General features: G+C 40.1%; 1 protein-coding gene across 3 annotated transcripts in view; it reads left to right on the forward strand.

Moving 5' to 3' along the window:
• The first annotated feature begins 1,316 nt into the window (after positions 1-1,316).
• Positions 1,317-16,139, forward strand: part of ABCD3 (ATP binding cassette subfamily D member 3) — a 40,501-nt gene continuing 25,678 nt past the window's right edge. For all 3 annotated transcript variants that reach the window (XM_063136029.1, XM_063136026.1, XM_063136038.1), the window contains exons 1-3: positions 1,317-1,507; positions 12,162-12,195; positions 14,515-14,613. In XM_063136029.1, coding sequence (XP_062992099.1) covers positions 1,389-1,507; positions 12,162-12,195; positions 14,515-14,613 — 252 coding nt within the window. In that variant the 5' untranslated portion in view covers positions 1,317-1,388. The remainder of the gene's footprint in view (positions 1,508-12,161; positions 12,196-14,514; positions 14,614-16,139) is intronic.

Raw genomic sequence — 16,139 nt, forward strand, 5'->3', positions numbered from 1 at the left:
CTGGATTGAGTCTCAGTTTATTAGCCCTCATCCAGTCCATTACCGTGCCCAGGTATATTTGCAGGACAGGTGGTAATTCAACAGGTGTGCCTTTTTATACACATCCTTGACTTGTTTTATGCTGAAAATCCTGCTCTTTGAGGCTCCCATCCAAATCCCCAGCAGATCCATGCCTGCATTGCTTCAATAGTGCTATGTCACCAGCACTTTCAATTGGGCCTAACAACTAACTGAGAGCCAGTGAAGTTAACATAATGAGTTATATGGTGCATTCCAATTAAGGCCTACTCCAGTTAAAACTCTTAACTGCAGCTTTCTGGTTGAGTACTTTCCAAACGCTTTTCAAAACCAGTCCCACATAGAGCACATTAAACTACTCTATGGTACAAAAGCAGCCAGGTTTTTATTTTCCAGGGAAGTATGGTAGTCTAAGTTGGTAAAAGTGCTCTTGGTGTGACCACCACCACTGCCACCTGACCTTCCCATCTCAGATCTGCACCTGATCCAGAAATATCCCCAAACTGTGAACCTGAATCTTTTAGAGAAGTGTAACCCATCTGAAACAAGTTGTATACAAACCCTTTGATCAGCCTATTCCTCCAAGTATCAAAATATTTGCCACTCACTTCTGATTTCAGGCCATGGTTCTTTACCTGAAAAGTAAAGTACTGGGGGAAAGTAAAGCACAATTCTTGGGGACATGTTATGTTGAGGGGAAAACCTGCCCTTTCACTCGCAGCTCTTGACTCTAGTGATTCACCGCCCAATCCCTAATCACCGACTGTCCACAGGAGAATGCAAGTGTCTCCGTGTACAATGCAAAGGTGACTGTAACCCCCCTTGCACTATACAAGCTCTCCCTGCGTGCATACACGTGTCATAACAACGGCCATGAGTAACTGCTGATCTTAGCTTCACGTTCACACATTAACAGGCCACACAGTATATACCCTTGATAAGAATGCATTAACAGGATTGTGGGGGGAAAGAATAAGAAACAATCCTCATATGACAAGCGTGTTTGTAACAGAGTGATAAGGGATATCTAAATTTAATTAAGCAGACTCGAGCGCAAACACTTTTATCGCTCCATTTCGCTCAGAGGCCACTTCATTGCCTTTCGGCCTAAAGCAGAAAATAGGCCAATCTTGCTCCGCTCCTTCTCCGCAGGCGAGGGCCCGATCGCAGCGTAAGGGAGGGCCGGGGCGGGCCTGCTGAGAGGGAGGGCAGGGCCCAAGTCCTCGCCGCCGCCCGCCTGCCTGCCTTCCTCGCTGACAAACACCACCTCCTTTTTCCCGACATCCTTCGCGCTGCGCCGAGTCCCTACCCGGTCGGCCGCCGCTGTTTCTTACTCGGCTGAGACTGCTGTTGCCTTCGCCGCAGCCGCCATGGCCGCCTACAGCAAGTTCTTCACCGCGCGTTACTCCACCATGGCTGGCGGCGCAGCCGCCGCTTGCGCTCTCATCTGCCTGCTCAGCAAACGGCGGAGGGCGGCTGCCCAGCTCGAGTAAGTTACCCAGGCCGGCGGCAACTCAAGGGTGTGGGGTCGAGACCGGGGATGCGGAAGGCGCAGCAAAGGCTGACCGGGGGTGGGGGGGTTGTTTGGGTTGGCATAAATAGTCTCTCCCCTGCCCAACACTCAAGGGGATGATTTCAGGTCGAAAGGGGGTAAACAAAGGAAACTATAAAGGGAGACCTGATGTGTTTCTTAGCTTGGGCTCAGCGGGGGGGGGGGGCACCTTTAGAAACCTGTAAAGCGGATATATGCCGCGTCAGACTCCTACAACATTCGTCTTTTATTGAGTTCAGGGTTCAAACGCTTTTCCAAACCTTGTCACCAAAGATCCTTTTAACTGGAAATGCCGAGGATTGAACCCGGGATCTTAAACATGCAAAGCATGTGTTCTTCCATCAAGTAAGAGCCCCTCCGCTTTTCCTTTGCCCGTCTCCAGTAAGCTGCTAATTACATTCCTGCAGAACAGGTGGCAGTTCAACAGGTGTGCCCTTTCCCTGCACACTCTCAACTCTTGTTTTATACTATGAATCCTGCTCTTCGGGCACGTGGGACTCCCATCCAAATACTCGACAGCTCTATGCCTGCATTGCTTGTACAGTGCTATGTCACCAGATGCACCTGTATTATTATTATTATTATTATTATTATTATTATTATTACTACTACTTTAGACTGTTCAAAGATTTTCACATGCAATATCTTAATGAATGTGACAAAGAGGTTTATTTAAGATAACCATATCAAGACCATAATATGGCTGAGGCAAGATGTAGTAGGAAGAGAGCTCATGTGTTGACGTTGCCTGCCATGCAGCAGTTAAAGAAGCCCCACTTTAAAAGGTGGTACAGCTGAATTCGGCTAGGCAGAGCGTCAGGCTTTGATATGTTATTTTTTGGGGGTGGCACCCCATTTTTCTGCTGCTTGGTGATACTGAAACTTGCTCCAGAGTCTACCTTTCATTCAAGAAACAAGCTGACTGTCCCCACCCATTTTTCTAGGAAAAGGGAATGCTGTTATATTGACTCTTTAAAGAGGAATGTATATTGTATTGCCTTAAAGTTATAGGTGTTTGGTAATTAGCCTTCATAAAATACAGGCTGTGGTAGATGCCTTGTATAGCCTATTCATACAAATTGCTTGGGCAGTTTCCTACAGAGAAAGGGGCACTGGACACCTTAGAAGTACAAGAAGTGTACATGTGTATGCAAGGAAAGTCTGCATCCAGTGGTTGGGGAAAGGGAAAAGGGGTGGAGCCAAAATGCCGGCATATTTTAGCTTAACACTCCTACTGTCCATAAGTAAGCCTTAGGAGAGGCATTATGACCTTTTAAATAGGAAAAAAAACTGCACAGAAACCAGGAAACCACCAGATGGTTAGTGGTCAGGAGAAGGAGGACTGGTTTGGGATCCCAGGCTTGAGTTTCTCACTCCTGCTGTAAATGGTTTCAAAACACTTTTATGAAGTTGCATATTGTTCAAGATGTACCTTGTAAGAACTGCTGCATAATTATATATTGCCTTACAAAAAGTAAGGGTACGTTGCAGGAAGTAGCTGTTATATTGCTGTAATATGAACAACACTTTATGCAATTTTTAAAATACAGTAGCCGCTAACACCTAGAGCCTGAATTTTTCCAGATACATCACCTTATTGTTCAAGTGAACTGAGTGTCATAACTTGTTATTTCCTGACGTCAGTAGCTCTTTCAAAGTCAGTGATTCGATAAGGGGATACCTATATAGATACATATTGAATTTCACAATTATAAGCTTTATAAAGTTTGTGTGTATACACAACAATTTTGGTTTCAAATCATGTATATATGGTTTTTAGTAGAATACTCAGACAAGTGTCTCAGACAATACTGCAGAACAGAAGAAAAGGAATGTTGGCCCTGTATTGTAGTATTTAATATTTGTGTAGTACCAGCAGTACTACAGGAATAAAAACATAAGAACCAACACATAAGTGATGTGATCTCTGCCCAAATGGAAAGACTAGTGGAGTAGACACAGGCAGTTAAAATCCAAATTGGATTTCTAAAAGGTGTTTTTTTTTTAAATGTCAATCTGCTGAATATGAATATGGAAAACTGAGGCAGATAAGATAAATTTGCTTAAGGACTGTGTAGTCTTTTCTTAATATAAATACGTTTCTGTTTAAAATAGCTTAATTTCAATTCCAGAGCAAGTTTGCCAAATTGACCTGAATGCCAAGTTGAGAGTAACAAAATCTATCCTATCAGGTGATGTAGTACAAAGTCTGAAGCAGGTTTTTATTTAACTTCCTGACTCATCCTCATCTTTAATGACTGAGACCTATTTGCTTTTAGAAGCTAACAGGTGTTATTCTTTATCACCGACTCAAGAGTTGTGGTGGCTTGTATGCAACATACTAATGCTAAAACAAGCTTTACACACACACACACACACACTATTTAATATATAAAAATGATACAACTTAAAATATGATATCTCAGCTAACATTAATAATCTAATTAGTGAAATTGCACTTTACTAATATACAAAAGAGGTATTCTAAGGGGGGGAAGTCCTAAAGAAATAAGAGTTTGTATATGTCACAACTGAACTGTAGTAAAACTGAATTGTTAAGAGACTGCTTTTACTATGCATAAAATGCCTTTTTCTAGTCAGAGTAACAATTTTGGAATAAATACTAATTTCATTGAACAGAGTTGTCCAGTGTGAAATTTGGGAAGTCTTACCAGGCCCTTTAGTATCCATAAAAAACTTCACACAAATTATTGAACCATCTTCAGGGTTAGGAAGGTAATGCTTTTAGAGGGACTGACATGTGATGAGTAATGGTTACAATCATTTTTTTTACCATATCAGTGTTTGTATGTTTAAGTTGTACTGTTATATGAAATACATATTTCTTAATTTTCAAAAAATAAGTATTAAATACCATAAACCGCACATCAATTCCCACTACCTGCTTTAAACTAAAACTCTGGGTGTCAAGGAGCATAGGAGGTATATAGTACATTGGGAAGAAGGAATTCTTGAATTTGTCTGTATTAGGGAGGTTTTGGAATGGATAGTGATGGTCTATGACAATTGGGTATGAGATTCGGATTACAGGGATATTTAAAATGTTGGGATTGGAAGGACAACTTTTTTGGTGTGTAAAACAACTTTAAAAGGCAGGCAGTGAAATATTGAAAAGAGGCCTTAAATGGTGGGGGGTTGGGAGGGTGCACAGGGCCATGGTGGTGAATCAGTAATGGTGGGACAATGATGGTGACTATGAAGATATTCAAGTAAGCAAAATGTGGCATGGGAATTCAATAGTGATGGACATTTTTAGAAGCTAACCAATGCTCCTATTGTCCCTTCTGTATTATTATTTTATTTGCTGAGTAAGGAGTTTGGCCTTCCAGCCCATTTGGCTTTGATGTGAAAAGCTATGATTTAGTTTACAATAAAATATTTGGTTAGCTATCCATAAATATTGGCTTGACTTACTAGCCACTATTTGTACTCTTCACCAGTTCCCTTCTCTACCCCAAGTCCTGTGGCGTGCATAAAGGATTTAAGGTAAAGGCAAGGATCTCTCACTTTGGGCTGGTTATCGTGAAGGTGAGAAATGACAGGAGAGAGTCCAGCTGTTTCTTAGCTTATCCAGATCTCAGCACAGGTCTCAGGAGACTTCTCTTCTCTGTGAAGCAGAGGATTTAGGAAAGAGGTGGGATCTTATCTGATTAGGACTGAGGTTTGGAAAAGATAAGAAATGGTGCAAGAGTCATCTTTCACAAACCACAGGTCAAATGAGAGTTCAAGGTAGGAGAGCTGCGCTGTTGACTATTGTCCTTGTTAGATTAATTAATACATTTATATCCTGCCTTCCCCAGGGAACCCAAAGTGACTTACCCAATCTCCTCCTCTCCATTTTATCCTCACAACAACCCTGTGAAGTAAGTTAGATTGAGAGTCAGTGACTGGGCCAAAGTTACCCAGTGAGCTTCGTGGTCCAAGTAAGGACTAGAACCTAGAACCCTCTAGCCGCTACTACACCACACTGGTTCTCTAAAGTTATATTCTACATTTCAAAAAAAATTCAAGTGTAAAGATATTGTGCCATGTACTATAAAAGACCTTATACTATATAGCACAAGTTCTCCTGGCAGAGATTGGTAACTGGGTTTGTGCAGGTTAAAATGGTGAAACATGCACAAGGATGCTTATTTACCTTTGTCCCACTAAGATGAATGGTGTATGATTATTAGATTATAGGAGGTACTTTCACAATGTTGAAATACTTGAGTCATGCTATGCACTTCCCAAAGGCATCGGAACTAGATTAAAGTTGAAGTCGAAGAAATGCTATGTTGACAGTCTTCTGAATCAGAGTGTTGCATGCTTGAATTCTTTACAGGTAACATATGATCTGAAGATTTCCTATTATTTCATTAGAAGTAGGGGTTTTTATGTTTTGTCTTGATTAACTCCCCTAAGTAAAGAAAAATAGGGTAGACCTATAGGCAGGTACCTATTGCAAGGCTGTTGCAGTCAAGAGGAGATGGCATCCAGATAAATGGATAATGCTGAGCACTTTGAAATCAAATGCTTTTTCCTGTCACTCAGGGTTGGACCAAGACATTTTGCTGCCTGAGGTGGAACAGCAATTGGTGCCTCCCCCTTCCACAAGTCAAGGTGCATGGTACCCAAAACTGGCCAAAATATTTTGGTACCTAAACTGAAACTTCCCATATGCTCGTCTCTCTTGAAGTAAAATATGCAGTAAAAATAAGCAACAATTTGCTTCTCTTTCATGACACCCAAAATCCACTGCCTGTCGCAGCCACCTCACTTCACCTTATGGTAGGACCATGCCTGCTACCAATGTAGCAAATGAGAGAACCGCCAATATGCATAAAAAATATGGGGAAATGTAGAGAGGCGTTCTTCCAATGAAGACAAAACCAAACTGGGCTCTGGAAAGGGAGAGCCCAAATCATCAGCAGTGTAAGCCAGCCTTCCCCAACCTGGCGCCTTCCTAATGTGTTGGGACCGCAACAAATTATGGGAGCTGTTATCCCAACACATCTGGAGCGCGCCAAGATGGGGAAGGCTGGTGTAAGCTTTCTTAGATCTCAGTTGACTCTTTAAAGAGCATTAAAAAGAAGAGAAAATATATTTGGTAGGTCCTATCTCCCTTCTTCTGTAAGAATGTAAGATTTCTGTGGGTCAAACCAACGGTTATCTACCCAGCATTATCGTAGAATCATAGAATAGTAGAGTTAGAAGGGGGGGCTATAAGGCCATCGAGTCCAACCCCCTGCTCAATGTAGGAATCCACGTTAAAGCATCCCTGACATCCCTGGGTAGACAGTCTAGCTACCCAGCATTATCATAGAATCATAGAATAATAGAGTTGGAAGGGGCCTATAAGGCCATAGAGTCCAACCCCCTGCTCAATGTAGGAATCCACCTTAAAGCATCCCTGACAGATGGTTGTCCAGCTGCCTCATGAATGCCTCTAGTGTGGGAAAGCCCACAACCTCCCTAAGTAACTGGTTCCATTGTCTTACTGCTCTAACAGTCAGGATGTTTTTCCTGATGTCCAGACAGAATCTTGTTTCCAGGAGTAGCTAACCAGGTGTTTCTGGAAAGTATACAGACAAAACATGAAGTACACAAGCAAAACTGCACTCTCCCTTGTTGTTTGTCCCCAGCATCACTTCTCAGTCATGTATCTGGGCCAGCAACTAGAATCTGGTTACTAGATCCTTTGTAGCAAAACAGCCATGAAAGGCACTCCTGCATTTTATCCTTTTTATAGTCTCTCCCAAAAGAATATCATGAGACTCTAGTACAGAGGACTTAGAAAATAACTTCATACAAAGGCCCACTGTATGCATCTGTAGCTTAGTGTTGTGTAAAGTACAAAGCTCTATCCCAAAGGTTATTTTATGCAGTGAAATAGTAAAAGTACGGAAAGAAAGTAAGATAGTAATTAAGATATTCTTCTTTCTTAGAATTAGGGCAGCAATTTTTAGTTGATTAATCAGTGATAATGAGTAATTCAAAACATGAAAATGTGGCTCTAATTAATTGGGCAAAAGATTTCTAACATTTGAACATTTTAAATGCAACTATATGTACAAACCGCAGATTGTAAGTTAGAAGAGGCATTCCCTTTTGTGCAGCACACACATAAATAACTGGAAAAAACAAACTTTGTATTTAGAACTGTTTTGTTATATGCAGATCGATTCATATTCAATCCCATCAATGAATCAGCTAAGCTCATAGTTAATTGTTATTAATATTTTTAAATTAGGCAGCAGCCCTAGTTACAGTGGTTTGTGTATTTTAACACACGGTTTTCCTAGTTTCTTACAGAAAGTGATTTGAAAACAAAACATCACAAGAGAGCCTTATAGAGGGTAGTGAAATGTGTCCAACAAGGGCACAATGCCTTTGGAATGAGGCTGTCAAAGGAACTGGTAGTTGTGAACAAGTGTGCAGTATGTTAATACATAAAACTGTATACTCATTTCCCCTCTGACATAAAACATTCCTTCTAGTTAAAAAGTAATGTACTGCCATATTACATCCCCTTTGCACTTTGATTCCTGTAATCAGTGTATTGCAAGGGTAGAAAAGGAAATGCGGAAAAGCACTCAAAGGTATACATAAGCCTTGGCTACTCTAGAAAATAAATTGTATTTTCATTAATATTATACATCGCTGCTGAGAAATGTATAATAAAAAGGCAAGAAACAGAAATAAATGGTTTTGTTCAGATATTTCCAAATATTTAAATTCCTTCTCTCCCTGTCCCCCACCCCCAGGCCAAATACCAGCCCAGCCCAGCCATAGATGAAGCACGGTTCCATTACCTTCCTAGCTGTGCTGTACTTGGCTTGGTCATTTGGGTGAAATTTAGAGAAGGAAGGGGAGGAAATGCTACCTTTTTGTCAATCAGTCCTCCTTCCTATTGAAGCAACCAGCTGAAAGGAGGAAGGAAGGAAGGAAGGAGAGAGCAGCGATTGCAGGGATAGTGGCCAGACAGGATTTGCCAAAATCAACTTCCTCTCAAACCAAGTTGTGGGAAGTACTAGGCACTTTGCCTTCCAGCCTCTGGGTACAGATTACTGCCTGAAGCAAGCCTTGCATCAATAAAGAGATAGTTGGGGTGAGACTTGTGATTAGGTGTCTTCATAGCTTTGGTTTTCCTTTCTTTTTGTGCCCCCCCCCCCCTGGGTGTTCTCCTTTGTGATACCATTTGGGGAACCTTTTTAGAGGGAAGCTGACTTGTTCAAAGGATGAAAAGACATTATTCTGGCCCAAACAAAAGTTTCTACCATCAAACTCTCTCTCTTGACCCCTACCAACTCTCCAACATCACCCCTCTGATGGACATTTTCTGGCTTCATGAAGCCTGCCCCAGGCTCTGGTATGCAACCCCACAGTGGCCCTGTTCAGACAACACGCTAAACCATGCTGCTTAACCACAAAATGGTTAATGGAAGGCAAAATGCATTCTGTTAACCATTTTGTGGTTAAGCAGCATGGTTTAGCGTGTTGTCTGAATGGGGCCAATGTATGTCCTTTGCTAAAAGGACCAGTGGTCTACATTAGATTGTAGTTTAAATTACACAGCCATAAATATTTAAACATTTTGCTAAACTATGTTAAATTTTAAAAATAAAATACTGGTTGGCTCAAACAAAAACAAAATTGTTCGCTGTTAGTTCAGCCAAATCATTTGCTGGCCTAATTCTATAATGCACAAGTTAGCCAAAAGTGGATATGAAGGGATGAATTAACTATTGTGCCAATGTATCAGTAGCCTGGTTAGGGAATGTTTAGGATCTGATTGCTGAAAATCTGTCTCATACAGACAATACTTTGCTGAATTTTCACGGTATTTGGTTTAAAACAAAGAAAACACAACCGTTATAACAGTTGCAATTTTTCATAAATACAAATAAATTGATACCCATTTTCAAAGTATTATGTACTATGGTGGAATTTAAACTTCTGGTTCTTTAGAAACTTAGATCAAGAACCTTTTAGGGACTCCCTCACCCCCTCAAAGACCTACATCTTGATTAAAAGACAATAGAGAATCTCCTCATGTTTTCAGCTGAAAATAGAGGTGACATTGCCATAAAATGCTGTAAACTAGTTACACACCAATTATCCAGGTTGTACCACAGTTGTAAACTGTACATCTTATACATATACTTTTAATCTGAAAATGCAGTTCCCTTTGCAAGTTTGGTCAGCCACATTTCAAGTTTAACAGAGCTTCCATAATTCCCCCAGGCAAGAATTGAGAAGTCACATGAACCAATTAACTGCAGAACTGTGAGAAATTCTGAATAAATCCCCACTTCTCTTGCACCACAAGATAAGACAGTGTCATTCTGCACCTGATATAGTGCTGTACTCTCCTCCTCCGACATTGTTGAGGGTTCCTCCTGATCATAAATGTAATGTAACAAAATAGCTAGTTTTAACTATTGAATTCCAGCTAATTGTTTAGAATAAAGTTGCTTCAAAATCAAGGCATCATATACTTTGAGCCACCCAGTATTGCAGTAATTGTTGGGTTAGTTTTACTTTGTTTTCAGGTTTTAATTGTACTTGTCTTAAAAAAAAGGGGGGGGAGGGAAGAAGCAGCAGCAGCGGGCATGATGCAGTCAAATGTAAGTCCATTGATTCTGTAGAAGAATTGCGCATACACTTCAGTATGTGTCATGTATACAGACTCCTCTTCAGATGTCCAAGCTCAATATGTGGAATTCAGAGGCAGGGCTTTTCTGACAGCGTGCAACATTGGAAGTGCAGCCAGTAGAACATGCCTGCTCTGTTCTATGTGTAAATCCCCTTTATGCATGTTACATGTGGAAGGGATTAAGAAATCAAAGGAACATAGGCAACTTTGAATGGTTCCCTTTTTCAATTTATTTATTTATTTATTGCACTTATATACCGCTCCCAAATCCAGAGCTCTCTGGGCGGTTTACAGAAATTCTAAAATTAAGATTAAAATGAATATACAAAATTTAAAATTCTAAAACACAGAACATACACACATAAAGCATTAAAAACAGTTAAAAAACTAAACATGTGGGTGATTAAGATGCCTGGGCAAAGAGGAAAGTCTTAACCTGGCGCCAGAAAGATAGCAGTGTTGGTGCCAGGCGAGCCTCATCAGGGAGAACATTCCATATTCTTGGGGCCACCACCGAAAAGGCCCTGTCCCTCGTTGCCACACTCTGAGCCTCTCTCGGAGTAGGCACCCAGAAGAGGACCTTAGATGTTGAACGTAGTGACCGGGTATATTCATGTCGGGAGAGGCGTTCCGTCAGGTATTGTGGTTCCAAGCCGTGTAAGGCTTTATAGATCAAAACCAGCACCTTGAATTGGGCTTGGAAACATACAGGCGGCCAGTGGACCAGAGTGGACCAGGCGGCAAGTGGACCAGAGCAGGTGTTATATGGTCGAACCTTCTGGTTCCCGAAATCAATCTGGCCGCTGCATTTTGCACGAGCTTATTATTTAATAATAACTTGTCATGTTTGTGTGGGAATTCTTAACTGGTTTCTAAACTTCTATTAGGTATTCATCAAAATCTCTGTGTGCTTTAAATAATGGCTTCTTTTGGATCATTATTTCTTTTGGGTAATATATAGCTGAGGAGAAGATATCTGTGAAAATGATATCTCTGCAAGGAACAAACAGTGCTCAGTTGTGCTCTTTTCCACCCATCCCTCACCCTGACTAGGAAACTCATTTACCAGGCCTAATGTGCTCCATGTTCTCTTCTGCCTGCCTTGCCAATCTCATCTGTTTAAGCTGTTGACTCTTACCTCAGTGCTCACAGTATAAGAACAACATAATGTTCTTAAGGTGTAAGAATATTAAAGCCCTGAAGTATTTTGTTGTTGGTGGTGTTAATGCCAATATTGTAAAATTAAATACCGGATGCACACAAATTAAAAATTAACTAGCTTGACTCAGACAGAGCTTCTGCATCTAGTACTTTAACCGCCCAGAGAGCTTCGGCTATTGGGCAGTATTAAAATGTAATAAATAAATCAATAAAAATAAATAAATACTTTATTGTTCAGTATCATACTTTTCTGACATTTCTACAGGTGCCCAGAAAAGCCGAGCACAAGGCCAACCAGGAGTCCGTTGGACTTCCCCACCCTTCCCAGCCACTCCCCCCTTCGCCTGCTCACTGACCTGCAGGATTTACCTGAAGCCTCTGCATGGGAAGGTGTTTTTTTGGAACATTGTGGTTTAAGGCTGAGATCGACTGTCATTTAAATTAGGGTTGTGTAACATATACTGGAAGTGTAATCCTGTTAAGGACTATAATATCGGCTGAGAATTTTGGGAAGGGTGGGTTTAGCCCTTGTGTTGCAACGAAATAATAACTGAGAGAAAATAGACTTATATATGCAGTGTGCCAAGCTGCTTTTACTTCTACAAGCTGCTATGTATTATTCTTGCTGTACCTGGGAGTGGGGGGAACAACCTCAGGATGTTAATCTTTTTATCTGGTGCCTTTTGAAGAATTCTTCATCAGGATAATAATAATAACAACAAGGAATGGTTTATTAAACCAATAAAACTAAGATACATTTTCCATTTGCAGAAAGAAAAGTGGGAAAACATTACCCAGCAATGAGGTGAGTCTTTTTGCATTTATATATTAAATAAAGATCCACTGGCTACTAAAATCCAGGAATTCCACTGAAGAGTTCCAACAAAATTATTTTAAATTTTGGTAGTATGTTCAGTACTATAAAGTAGGGTTGGTCAGAAGGTAAATCTCCAGATATTCTGGAGCAACTCCCAGAAGCCCCGGCCAGCATTGAGAAACATGGGCCTTGAAGTTCAAAACATCTAGATACCTGGTTCTGCCCACTGCTGCTATAAACAATAGCTTGGAAGATGGTAAATTATATTTGTTTAAAGAATGTAGTACATGTTTCTCTAAGTGATGTAGGTAGACTGATAGTGCAAGTCTGTAAATGTCTACTCAGAAATATGCCCCATTGAGTTCAGGAAAATGGTTATATGATTACAGCCCAATAAGAGTAAATCAGCTAAGATACCATTGTTTCTGTCAAGCATTCCTGTGACTTTTGTGAATGGAAATAGTTCTCCCTAAGTTAGAAAAGGTTTATTTCAGCCAACTGTAATAAAAGCAAGAAGATGCTGCGGAGCATTTGGTATGGACAACGGAAAGTTTTTAAAATGTGGTTAATGTTTGGTGCTAGGATGGTGCCTTTCCATTTCACAACCCTTTAAAACAGTATTGCTCCACATTTCTTATAGCAACCATTGCTGATTGACATTTCCCTTTCTAGCTGTAGTTTGGAAATAATGCGCAATGTGATGTCTTCATATGTGGTTTACTTCCAACAAGCAAAAGCTTTTCAAGCATTTCATAATAGCTTTCCTTTGGGGCTAAAATATTTCAACAGCTGAGATATTGATCAAAGCTAGACAAATGGATGCATATGTGAGTGGATAAGAAATTGGTACTAATATTTTACTGAGCAGAGTTTTATTGAGTGTGAGCAGAAGTAGGGCCAGCGATTTTTTTTCATTTGGGAAAAGTATTTGAATAAATCAACTTTTTCCTCATTTTATTTGGCAAATTTAACTAGTACTTCATTGTTTCCATTTATTTCCATCCAGCTCAAGGCACTTCAGGTAATCTATTAAACAGTACACACACACACACACACCAACACTGCATTACAGGCTTAGTTTCATATTTCTACCCCTGACATAAGTGCAGATAACTGATGCAGTAATAATATAAAAATATGGGTTTGTATCCAGTGATTTCATTCTGCTAGTCAGAGATGTTGTCAGGACTGGGCTCCTAGCCCTGAATCTATTTCAAGTGGCCCTGGATCTATGGCACAGAGCCCTTAGTGTCCATCGGTGCCAATAGAAGAGGGTTTTTTTCTGAGCTTAACTGATGTGCAGGGGGCAGTTTTCAAAGGGGATTGCATTTTAGGAGGGAAGGATTAACTCTCTCTTCCCCATCTGCTACTACACCACCCCTCAGCCCCCAGCAAATCTTCCTCTTAATGGCAAGTAAATTTAAAAAACATTTTCCATTAGTTTGAGATTATCTGGGGCAGTGTGCAGATTAACCTTTTTTTAATTATTTCAGATGATTTGGATGAGAATTAATTGGCTGGATTTGCCTCCTGTAAAATTTCAGGTGGAATTTGCCACTACTGCAGCGCTTCTACCACTTATGAGACCGTATCCAATAGGGCTGCTCTACTTACATAATTTAAGTAGATTTAAGTGCTAATTTAAGTGACCTCTAGCACTATGACAATAGTATAAGGTGGCGCTTTAGGTTGTCTAGGGAAATCTGTTGCGCCATCTTATTTTAATGGCATAGTGTTGCTTAATCTGGCACTACATAAATTGCATAGGCGGAGCAGCAGTGTTGGATACTGCCATGGAAACCCTATTTAAATCCTTGTGCAAGTGTTAAATTCAATATTTGGGCAAAAAAAATGTAAGCCCTACTTAGAGTAGACCCATTGAAATAAATGGGACTTAAGTCCCATTTTCTATGGGTCTACTCTAAGTAGGGCTTTTATTGGTTTTTGCCCTTTGTTCCCATTTGCGCAATATGTTGCACAAGTCATTATGACATCCAGTTTTTATACTTTTTCTGCTAGCATAATTTTGGATAGAACCCATAACATATAACAAAATGAGGCAACCCTTTTGAAAACCGTTTTGAAAAATTGAAGCTTGGGTATTATTTGATAGCAGCATTATTATTATTATTATTATTATTATTATTATTATGAACTCTGATAGCAGTTCACAGTAGAATGGTTAAGATTTGTTGAAGGTAATTAACATACACTTGTGTAAATGACACTTCATATTGTATAGTTAATTGACCAAAATAGAACTCAAAATCAAAAGAACAAAAATTGTTATTTTCTTTACATATGCAGAAAGAAGTCAAGAAAGAGCGAGCTGTAGTGGACAGAGTTTTCTTTGCAAGAATATATCAAATCCTGAAAGTTATGGTTCCTAGAACATTTTGTAAAGAGGTAAGCTACAAATGAAGAACTATTAACTTGTCTAATTATGTTGCTCTTAACTGACATCAGAGTTCTGAAAATCTAGCCATTTGCCAGTGTCATTTATACCAGACTGTTCCGGTGCAACCTTCACAGTTACCAGTGTTGTGTTAAACTAAAGGAAATGGATTCAATATAAGTTATTCCTAATAAGTCTATTAAAAAGTTGAGAGCCATAGAATTAAATTTATGTAGATTTTTTTTTCCTAAATCCGGAACATCCTTGAATAAATCCAGAACATCAAGATAATCAGGAATTACAGGACTGCTGTCAGCATTAGGAGTGACTTTAGACAGACGTATTATTGCACGCTCGTGACTGGCCACTCACGGATCTTTGCAGGTTATTTTGACGATGCAGTGATCCTCCTGCACGTCTCCCACTTCTGTTGTTTTTTGCGCTACAATATAAGACCTGGAAAATCCATTTCTTCTTGGCTCTGATGATAATTGGCACCATTTCTTGTTGTGTGCAGGAGAAACTGCGCTATAAAAATGCCCACTGAACGGGCCACTTGGTTGCTACTTGCTTACTCTTCCTTCCCCATGTGAAGAAAGAGGAAACTGCTCGTCCCTATTGTGGGAGAAAAGCAGGAGGCAAAGCGACGGTAGGGAAATGCAATTTCCCCTGTCTGGAAATGCTCTACGCCTTACCTGTATGAGCAACATACAGTAGATATGGGTAAGAATCTCATAATGCAGTTTCTGGAGTTTTCCTTTAATCTGGCCTTTTGTTTGATCCAGATGAAAAATGTCATTTTCATTTTTTTTATTTTAAAGACAGTAGACGTTTACACGCCTTTTTGTTTTAAGTAAACCAGGTCTTGTGTTTGTATCTTTTTCAATGGCAGGAATCTAGTGAGTTTGGTTGTTTGTTTTAACACATTTATATCCTGTGTTACGTTTCTGTCTCTAAGACAGGTAATGTCAATATAAAAACCACAAATGCAAAAATAGTACTAAAATCAGCATAATCTTTAACAACAATAACAACCTCATGAGGGAGTTATTGAGAAATTGGCAGCATCCCAAGGCATACTCAATTTACTATGCTCCTGTAAAGCAGTAGTATCCTTACAATTCACTGAAAATGAAAGGAATGATGAAGGCAAATGGGCAATCTGTGTACAACCTCTAAAAAGGCCCTGTCTCATATGGCTACCTACCTCAACTTAGATTACGGAAGGGCAGCTAAAAACCTGAGTGTGCAGCTAGGTTCATTTTGCAGGTGTTGGTCCTTATAGCTGCCCTGCCCTGTCTTCTTTAGGGGTTATCACCCCCACTTTGAACTGTGCCCAGAATCAAATTTCAAACTAATAAAGATGATACATAATTGGAGTTTTATGCTCTACATGGCAAGGCCCAGTTGGAACTCTCGCAACTGCATTTTGGACCAACTAAAGGCTCCAAACACATTTCAGAGGCAGCCTTGTGTCAAACAAGTTACAATAATTTAATCTGGATATTCCTAAAGCATGTGTAGCAGTTTTCTTTTT

The sequence above is a fragment of the Elgaria multicarinata genome, chromosome 1 (genome assembly GCF_023053635.1).
Source record: "Elgaria multicarinata webbii isolate HBS135686 ecotype San Diego chromosome 1, rElgMul1.1.pri, whole genome shotgun sequence".
NCBI lineage: Eukaryota > Metazoa > Chordata > Lepidosauria > Squamata > Anguidae > Elgaria > Elgaria multicarinata.